The sequence below is a fragment of the Cyprinodon variegatus genome, unplaced genomic scaffold (genome assembly GCF_000732505.1).
Source record: "Cyprinodon variegatus isolate N-32 unplaced genomic scaffold, C_variegatus-1.0 Scaffold1613, whole genome shotgun sequence".
Classification (NCBI taxonomy): Eukaryota; Metazoa; Chordata; class Actinopteri; order Cyprinodontiformes; family Cyprinodontidae; genus Cyprinodon; species Cyprinodon variegatus.
In genome coordinates, this window is record NW_015152066.1 from 19,734 (window position 1) to 29,573 (window position 9,840).

At 40.8% G+C, this 9,840-nt stretch overlaps 1 protein-coding gene across 1 annotated transcript in view; it reads left to right on the plus strand.

The window, feature by feature from the left end:
- Nucleotides 1-224: 224 nt before the first annotated feature.
- Nucleotides 225-9,840, plus strand: part of LOC107104095 (ankyrin repeat domain-containing protein 26-like) — a 34,311-nt gene continuing 24,695 nt past the window's right edge. Inside the window, exons 1-13 of the mRNA XM_015404013.1 lie at nt 225-330; nt 1,121-1,409; nt 2,608-2,722; nt 3,958-4,131; nt 4,407-4,513; nt 4,598-4,735; nt 5,293-5,444; nt 5,548-5,574; nt 7,175-7,211; nt 7,287-7,350; nt 7,433-7,478; nt 7,543-7,715; nt 8,119-9,391. Coding sequence (XP_015259499.1) covers nt 1,210-1,409; nt 2,608-2,722; nt 3,958-4,131; nt 4,407-4,513; nt 4,598-4,735; nt 5,293-5,444; nt 5,548-5,574; nt 7,175-7,211; nt 7,287-7,350; nt 7,433-7,478; nt 7,543-7,715; nt 8,119-9,391 — 2,506 coding nt within the window. The 5' untranslated portion in view covers nt 225-330; nt 1,121-1,209. The remainder of the gene's footprint in view (nt 331-1,120; nt 1,410-2,607; nt 2,723-3,957; nt 4,132-4,406; nt 4,514-4,597; nt 4,736-5,292; nt 5,445-5,547; nt 5,575-7,174; nt 7,212-7,286; nt 7,351-7,432; nt 7,479-7,542; nt 7,716-8,118; nt 9,392-9,840) is intronic.

The window sequence follows — 9,840 nt, forward strand, 5'->3', positions numbered from 1 at the left end:
ACTCGTGTACAGTAGGTGGCGGTATGCACCTAAAAGTTACTTGCAATCCGCCATTAATGAAAAGAAGAAGAAGAAGAAGAATTTCCAATATGGCTGTCCTTGATGTGGGCGGGGCTTGATGTCAAGCCCCGCCTTCCCGCAGGCAGCAGCGGGATGCTTCTCCTCAGGCTGGTAACCATTTCTTTTATATATATATCTCGAAGTCTCCTATTGGCCCGTTTGCACCCCCTGCTTATTTTTCATTGGTTCCTTGTAGCTTAAACTGCAAGCATGTTCATATGAGTGAACTTCGTTAGCTTCATGAAATAAACTACAATCGACAATCAACAGGTTAGTAACTGAGCTTTTATTCTGCTTTAGCATTTAATCAATAACAAAGTATGTTGGATATGTGGTTTAAAGTCTCACACACGTATTATTACATAATTCCGTTTTCATTTTAAGTCGCCCATAGTTAACAATCAGTTAGTAATGTTTTATTTGCTGCTCTTTCATATTATTTTAACTTCTGCTAAATGATGAAAGCAAAGCGCTGCTGTTCGTTTATAATGGAAGTAAATCTCTGCTGCGCTTCTTTGCCGTAAACCGGTTTTAAATGTTTTAAATGATCCTGTTTGATTAAAATGACGCCGCAGCATTAATCGCTGATGGGATGTGAATCAAGGTTTCATTAAAACCGATAAATGTTTAGTTATGTTAAGGGAAGCTAAACGCTTTAGTGTTCTGTGTTAGCTGGAGCTAATCTATGAGTATCTCATACCAACAGTTTTACGGTAGGTTGCTATGGTAACAACCTAACAACAGCAACGTAATAATTGGAAACTTTAGGGTAAAAACATCAGTGAGACATCTACCCGTTGTTTTTATATATATAGTTTATTAAATAAATAGTTTTTTCTGACACGGTCCTTCGGAGGAAAGCTAGGAATAAGCTATGCTATAGTTAGCATACCGTTAGCATAGCTGCTAATTCAGTCATTGAGCACCGTAATAAGACACCGCATCACAGCGTCAGGACTGTTAGAGCACTATTGGTGAGACCAGCACTATTAGACTGATCACCAGGACAAACTGAGCGAGGCTTTCAGCACTTTAATCGGCTTTCTCCGTCTTATTTTAGGGATGGGAGAGCCTCCTGCGGTGAGCCCTCAGCAGCTAACAGGAGGCGAGGAGTGACGCTAAAAGAGGCAGCTGGGATTGCTCTGGGAAATGAAGAAGTTATTCGGCTTTACGAAGAAAAAGAAGAACTCATCTGGAACCTCTGACAATGTCAGCGCTCTCTCTGATGGCTACGACCTGAAAGACAAAGATCTGGGCAAAATCCACAAAGCTGCCCTCCAGGCTGACTTGGCAAAGCTGAAGCAGCTGCTTAAGAAAAATGATGTCAATCAAGTTGACAAGGAAAGCAGGTAATGATGTGCATTAGCTGCTGCTAAGACACAATGGAGATGATTTCTTCCTTGTTTTTAACCATTTCTTGGTTGTTTGGCCTCATTTAGGCTGGAATAATGCTTTAATATGGAGGTTCATCCGGTCTGGAATAATGCTTTAATATGGAGGTTCATCCGGTCTGGAATAATGCTTTAATATGGAGGTTCATCCGGTCTGGAATAATGCTTTTATATGGAGGTTCATCCGGTCTGGAATTTTATAAAACGGGTGAATCCAAACGAAGCACCTAATTGACGTGAACTCGGGGATGTTTTGCCTTATTTGGTTGTGGCCGGTAGTTTTGTCGCGCTGATATTGGCATCCAGACCAGCTCACTGGCCCAAGAATAGAATAGAGAATAGAGGTAGATGGAAGACAGCAGTTTAGCTGTTTAGCCTACAGTTGGGTTTATTTCTACTAGAATTAGAGAGCAGGAAGTTTCTCTATTGAAGATGAACCACAGGTGGAAATACAGCGTTCCAGGCTGACCGGAGAAAGCGGAACATTTTCACAGTCTTGGCTGGGCCGCTGACTGGACCATATTGGGCGAACCAAGCCGTCAGCTCCAGGGCTGGTCCAAACCCGACCTGCTGACTGATAGAACATATTAATGGACAAAAAAAGATTTTTGGATGCAGAATGTTTGTTTTTTCACAATTGTGGTAATAATTTCTCTGAGTGGGTTGCTCTTTAAGCTAAAGGCATGTTTTAGTCTCTAAACTAAAGTTAACGATTAATCGATTAGTAAATTAGTTAATGATCATTTCACTAATTGATTAATTATAATTAGTCTGATTTATCGGTTCCAGTTTAGGGATAAACTGGAACAGATTGTCAGAATATCTTGTCATTTTACAGCATAAATAAGAAGATTGGGATTAAATTCTTTAATAGAAATTAAAAATCTTGAAAACATGAAAATCTTTTGCTGAGTTTTGAACTCAGAAAAAAAGACAAAATTAAGAAGTAATTATTTGATTTCAACTGTGTATGATTTTTATTAAAGTTAAACTACTGCATCAAAGTGCATCAATTGGTTGGATTTCTTGGTTTTTTCAGTGCAGCGAAATAAATAATTAGATTCCGATCTGTTTGATTTATTTCTATTTATATGGAGATTTTAAAAAATGCCTGTTAAATGTGTAACATGATGAGAAACTGTTTTCTTTTTAACAGAACTGCGCTTCATGTTGCCTGTGCTACTGGTCATGCTGAAGTGGTGCAGCTCCTTGTTGATAGCAAAGCCAAGCTTGACCTACGAGACAATCAACACAGATCCGCCTTAATGAAGGTAACGACGATTCTCAGAGAAAACATGAAGCCTCTCTATTATCTCATGGAGTGTTGCTGATCACATTCCGTCGCTGCTTGTGACGTCATTGCATCCTCTGCTGCCATGCAGGACAAGTTGTATGAATGCGGTTCACACAGGAGATCACAATAAGTCGCATATTTGGAAATCTAAACGACCAAACTAAAGAATCTGACTTCACTAAAAAAATGGACTAGAGCATTAAAAGCTGCAGTGTGAGCGCAGCCTTGGTTACTCATTCAGCTGTTTTTAAGCTGGAAAATAATTTTTTCATCAGGCATCATCAAGGAAACCCAAACACCGCTGCCATCTGCTGGCAGGACTTTCTTATGATTCCATCATTTGGTAGCTTCCAGTGCTTTTGTTCCAGTGATTTTATTTCTTGCTGTGTCTCGTCCCTCTGGGCATCTTTTTTATTACCAGTCAATTCCTGGACGTTTCCTCTTTCGTTTCTCACCTCTGCTGGGAGAAGCTTGGCTCTATTGCTGCGACTAATTGCTATTAAAAGGAAAAAAAAAAGGGTTAAACGCAAAAACAGCATAAGTCACCAGGGGACCATAGTGGAATTAGCTTTAGCTTAGCTAACGGCGCTTTAACATCAGGTATGAGGTTGGTTTGATCCAGAAAAGCTTAAATAAATTAAAGTACAGCAGCTGTTCATGTTTATGCTATAGAGCGATAAAGTTAAGCTTCCTAATGTTACTGCTGGCTTGTTTTATTTTTGGGATGTTTTTTCAGTGCAGTTGTGTTTGTAGGCCTTTAACTGAAGTCACATGAAGCCTTACACTCTATTCTTTTCCATTATTATCTTGTTATTTTTGAATCATATTTTTAAGTCTCTTTAAGGCCCTTCATCTTTTTTCCTATTTGTGTTGTCTTTGCATTAAATGTGCGTTATTAGCAGATTATGGTGACATAATAAAAGCAATGATTCTATTAACCAAATAGACAATGTTTGGGAGACAAAGGGAGAATGAATTAGAGCAGGAGTCTATGGCTCTGCATGGTCTACCCCTCGACCACATTTACAGACATTTGACAGAAGTTGGTTTAATCATCTTTAGAAGGTTTGGGACCTGGAAAAAGGACCCAGATTAAAGGCAGAATTAGTCAACAAGGTTTTGCTTCCCTAAACTCAATGAAATAACATTTTTTCTTTTCCACTGGGGTTCTTTTCACCATTTCCTTCCTCCTTCATTATGTTTGGTTCACAGGCTGTTCAGGGCCAGCATGAGGGCTGCTTGACTATATTGTTGGAAAATGGAGCCAGTCCCAATCTAGAGGACATCAATGGGAACACAGCCCTCCATTTAGCAGCAAACATCCCATCGCTATCCATGGCAGGACTGTTGCTGCACCATGGGGCCGAAATCAACGCTCAAAACAAGGTGATTATCGTTCCTGTTTGAATTATAGAGTTGGTTGAAATGCTTCGGATTGGAGAATTGGATTTATACTCTTACAGTTTTATCGAGAAAAGTTAAGCTTCTTTTATATTTTTGGTTCATTAAAGGGAATATTTAATACTTAATAAGGTGCCTAACCTCTACAAAGACGTTACTGCTGTTTTTATTTACCTCTACATCTCATTTTGCTGAAGAAATATTTCCTCTGAAAACATATTTTGATTATAGTTTCAAATGATGTTTGATTTGTGGTTCAGGAGGGCTTCACGCCGCTGACCGTAGCAGTCCGTGAGGACCGGTTAGAAATGGCCGAGTTTCTCCTGAAAGAGACGGCCGACGTGAATTCTCTGGACCGAGAACACAGGCTAGTATTAAACAATCATTTGTGAGCTCTGGGTAATGACCCCCGTGTTTCATGTGATTCTGCTGCCATCGATTCCACATCCAGGTCTCCTTTGATGCTCGCTGCCGGCGGCGGGCAACACAGGATGGTCAAGCTTCTCTTGCAGTTCCAGCCAGACGTCACGATTCAGGACGACAAAGGCTGGTCAGCTGATGACTACGCAGTAAGAAATGGCCATCACAGGTGAGCTTTATTTCTAAAGCAACAACGGTCTATTAAAGTGAAAGACTCACACCTTTAACTGGAATTCCTGTTAAAATATCAAAACTTATTTATACTAAATTATACAAACATTATTTTTGCTGGTTTTGATTATTTGTCACAACTGAATGTTGCAACAAATAACCAAAGTTACTGGAAGCAGAATTTCCCTGAAGGAGTAATCCCAACGATTAAATAAAGCTGAGTCTAAGTCTAGATCCTGGTCTGGAAGCGGTTTTCAGCCTGGTTTTCATGCCGTTAGCAGATCCACGGTTTCCACTAATGCAAAGCAAAGGTGACCTGAGCAGATTTTAGGTTTACACTGCAGCCGAGTTTCATTTGATGTTTAGAAATAGATTGTTTTCACTAACATGACCGATATCTGATCATCAAACAGGTTGGTAATCTAAGTTTAAGTGTATCTAGTTTTATTGTTTTTAAATAATGACAAAGCAAAGAAAAATGTGTTTTATCATTTTCTTCACTCATCATGCATTTAATCAGCGCTTTGATAAGATGACTGTGTTTGTTTTTTGCAGTTGTTGTCTATTGATCACAGAACATGGAACCAAGCAGACTCCTAGAGCCTCCGTCTCACATCCAGGTCCAAGCAAGAAGAAAAACATTTTGGCTTTTCCTTCCCAAGATGTTGACACAAGCTTTTCTTTAGGAGGACCAGCCACTAATAAAGGTGGTAGGCATTTATTGTAATAAGATGATATATGAGTAAGTTTGTTTCCTCATGTCTGACCATCTGATCGTTTCATTTATTCCTCATGCATAACTGGATCTAGAGCGTGGAACAAATGGAGCAGGGGGAGGTACTATGCTTGGATGATCTTAGTCAGTTGCAGAGGTTGAATGGTCTTCCACTGTGCTCACCAGGCGCAGGGTCGACCTGATCTCCTGCACGCCGCGCTGACCATCGCTTTGCTAGTCAGACGAGACGCTCACCGCTTTCAGTGTTCAGACAGAATCCTTCTGCCTTTTAAATGCTGGAAATGTTGAGAAAATGATTAAACTCTGAAAGGGCCAAATGAAGCGATTGATTACCTCTTTTTCACATTTCATACAAATTTAGATGTTGCTGCTTATTTGGATATTATGGGATAGAATGATTCAAAGAGGCAGAGAAGAAAAGTCTGAAAACAGTGTGGCGTCCATACGATGTGTAAAGAAGCACCTTAAAGACTTGCAGTTATATTACTGGAGCTCCTGACTGCTTTAAATTTAAGGATTTTCTAACTTAACATCAGAGACCTTAAAAATCACGTGAGCTTCCCTGATGTTCTATCTTATAAATACATCCTCCCTCTGGCTCCGATTATAGCAAACAGTCTAAATTACTTTGCAGATGATACTCAGCTTTATAAATGCTAAGTGGAAATCAATGCATGGCTGTGCTAAACTTTACTTCAGCTGAATAAAAACAATACATGAATACATATAATTTATATTTTTTAATTCAAAGGAGGACTGATTAATAAAGGCAGGAAATCTTGGCCTTCAGAGGCATGTAGAAACAGTCGGTCACCCTTTTATCAATTTGAGAACATTTCCAGGATTAAAGGACTAATTTCTCTTCAGGATCTCGATAATTGAATCCATTAGTTTAATTGATTGTCGTCAGTCTGCTTAAAGTGAATCATTGCTGCCGCCGGCGTCGTCACCAACGTATGGAGCACATCACGCCACTTCTAACGTCCTTCCACTGACTCCATCTTTTTCACCTCAAACACTGTAAAATACTTCTAGCTTAAAATCAAGGTTAAAAACCTGTTTCCTTAACTGCTAAAACTTTTAAGAACGGCATTTTTGATTCATTAGCTTAAAGTCTAAGACGTTAACTTTTGTGTCTAGTGTTGGTCCAATTGCTGTTTTTCTAAGTTAATTGATCAAACTTGTACTTAGGACTAAAACAATTAATCGCATTAATAGATTATAGACATAATCATAAACTAATTTAGTTATTAATTAATCATTAACTGGAGTATAGAGACTAAAACAGGCCTTTAGCTGACAGAGCGACTCACTTAGAGCACCAATTATACAGAGATTATAAAGAAAACATTTTAACATTTTGCATTTAAGATTAAAAAAAAAATCTTCTGTCAATCTGCTCTATAATCCAAAACTCCTCAAGTGGAAAAGTTTTAGTTCAGTTGGTTACATTTCTTTTGTTATCCTTTGACTATCTAATTATTAATCGATTAATCGGAAAGAAATCGACTGTTTAATTAATTAGCAAAATAATGGTTAGTCTCAGCCCTACTTGTACCATTGTGTTAGTAGTTGATGCTTCAGTTTAAAATAGAACAATAATACTTCTATCATTTTAAAGTTTAGTTCTGCTTATTCCTTTGTTTTCTATAAATCCCTCTGAATGATCCTTTTAATCAAATGTTTTATTTTGTTTTGCAGATTTGGAAGATGATTCCTTGTCAGAGTCAGTTAGTCGGTATGCATGTTTCTTTTGTTGCATTTAAACTTTGTGACTGATTTCCTGGTTGTAAAGTATTTTCTTTCCTCTTAGAGCTTCTAAAAGTGCGAATGATGAGTGGCCTTCAACAGAGGATGAGGATGATTCTGCAGAAAAGGTTAGAAAGACTTATTTCCCATCATACACAGCAGCTAATATTCTTGGAATTTAACGTTCAGTTTTACTTTTCTGAATTTTAGAAACCATCTAAGATCAGCCAAATATTTGGATCTAAAATGGGAAAAGGTAACAAGAATCACTAGTTTAGTCATCTTTTGTAAGCGATCTCTGATCCCCGCCTGCCCCGTAGCTCCTGTGCTACCCGAAATGTCCCGGAGTGACACAGAATCGGAGGAGGAAAGTGAAACTGGTGTCCAAAGAATCCCAGCCTCTCCTCAGCACCCAGTAGATCTCCCAGCCGTTTCCTCCCTTCTTCCCAAATCACCCTGGATGGCTTCTACTCCTCTCCCAAGCGCTAGAAAGGTACATTTGTTTGTGAAAAAGCTTTTCTTGTGACGACTTTCTCTCCTTCTGTTTTTTTTTCCTGAATGCCAAAAAATAAGGAGAAAGTTCAGTAAAAGGAGTAAAAGGAGAGCGATATTTAGGGGCTAACAACTCCCAGCAGGCAGCCTCTGTCAGTGAGGACTCTGAAGAAGACGCAGAGGAAGAAGAAATTGAGGAAGAGGAGGAGGAAGAAGAAGAAGAGGATGATGAGGAGGAGGAAGAGGAGGAGAGTGTAGAAAGTGATGAAAGTGAAGAAGAGGAGGAAAATGAGGCTTATGAATCTCAGGCAGAAGGCTCTACGGTGGATTATAGCACAGCTGATGCTCAAAACGCTCCTTACACTGATTCCCCTCCCCCCACTGGGTCTGCTGTAAAACTCCAGATTAATTATATATCGGAGAAAAGTGACAAAGCAGAGGCAGAAAACACGGATCTCAACAGACCCGATGGAGCCCAAAGCTTTGCCCGGCCAGCAACACTAGATGTTGCAGAGGACTGCATTGTTTCTGCCATTAGGGTGGAATCTAAGCTGTCTGATGAAGACGAGGAATGCATGAAGCCATCACATCTCCAAATCAATCCAAATCAATGTCCAACAGAAAGATGGGTCCGGTCAGCTGGCAGGATCAAAGATGTAGGGTCAGACAGAGAAACAGGAGATGAGGACAAGGATTCCTTGAGCGATAAGCAAAACAGTGCAGACAGCCATGATGATCAGGGAGGCAATGAAGCAGGGGGAATGGGCGGCAGCGCTTTGATCGCTGTTCCAAGATCGCTGTTAGCCAAGGTCGGAGAAAACACTGAATCTGATGTGGAAGACCATGGATCGTCAGAGAGGGAGCCTTTTAAACGTAGATCCTCATGGGGCTCCTCGATGGAGGGAAGTGACGCCGACGAACCTGAAGAGAGGCAGGCAGATGATCACGTCCTACAACAAGAACAGGATGTTCCAGCACTGGGAAAGCAGCTGCAAGCAGCTTCTTTACCTCCAGAAGTGGAGCAGCATGCTACCTCATGGGAGTCTTCCTCACCTCTATCGCCATCTGCTAAACCAGGTCTGCAAAGTTCTCCTGAGGCTCGAATCAAACCAGCTGCAGCAACTGCAGGTGAATCTGACTGGGATTCTTCTGAAGCCGACAACCAAGAAGATCCTGGTGCTAAATATGACGCTACCTCAGCTGATTCTCAAGCAGCTGCTGAGGCTCACTGTAAGGTGAAACAAACGCACCAATTCTCCTTGGAAGAAGAGGACAGACACAGGATTTATAAAGAATCCAGTGACCCCTCCCTGGTAGCACCCGAGAATGAAAGCCCAGAACAGGCAGCGTTTGAGGACGGAGAACCAGCAGCGTCTTTCTTGAAAATGGAAGAAAGGTTTGATTCTGAAAAGGAGGAAGGGGGCAGCAGTAGTTGGGAAGATGAAAGTGCTGATTCAGAGAAGCAGCTAACGTCACTTCCAACTGATGTCAATTTGCCGTCACTGAACCCCGAAGACGGAACGTCAGTCGATGAGAAAGACGCCAAAACAGACTTTATTCAGGCTGATGACAACAAAGTGATTCCCTGCTCCCTTATTGATGGACGTTATGATGGCAAAGATGAAACCAAAGCTCAGGCAGAACAGATGCATGCTGGGAAAACCCAGAGTAAAGACAGTGAGTCTAGTGAGGACTCAGACAGCAAGCATCAAAAACTCCAGTATAGCTTTGCTAGCGCTACAATCAAACCACTAGATGTTCCTGATTCTGTTGGCGCTACTGGTTTGAGTGGACATGTAGGTGGCAGGTCAGTGGATGAGAGTGAAGCTAGATTAACATCATTTGCTCCACTTAAAAATAAAACTGGAAAAACAGGAGGGTCGTATGACGACGGACGGAGCAAAGATCTGGGTGCCAGTGGCCAGCTTCTGAGTTCAGAGGTGTCTGATGAGGCGTTACCTCAGACTGACATTGATGATGTGGACCTAAGCTCATCTGATCCATCTGAGAACACCAGCATGAGATTCCCAGAGCTAAAACACACTGCAGAGGCTGACGTTCAGGTAAATCAGAGGCTGATGTTCAGGTAAATCAGGGGCTGACGTTCAGGTAAATCAGAGGCTGAT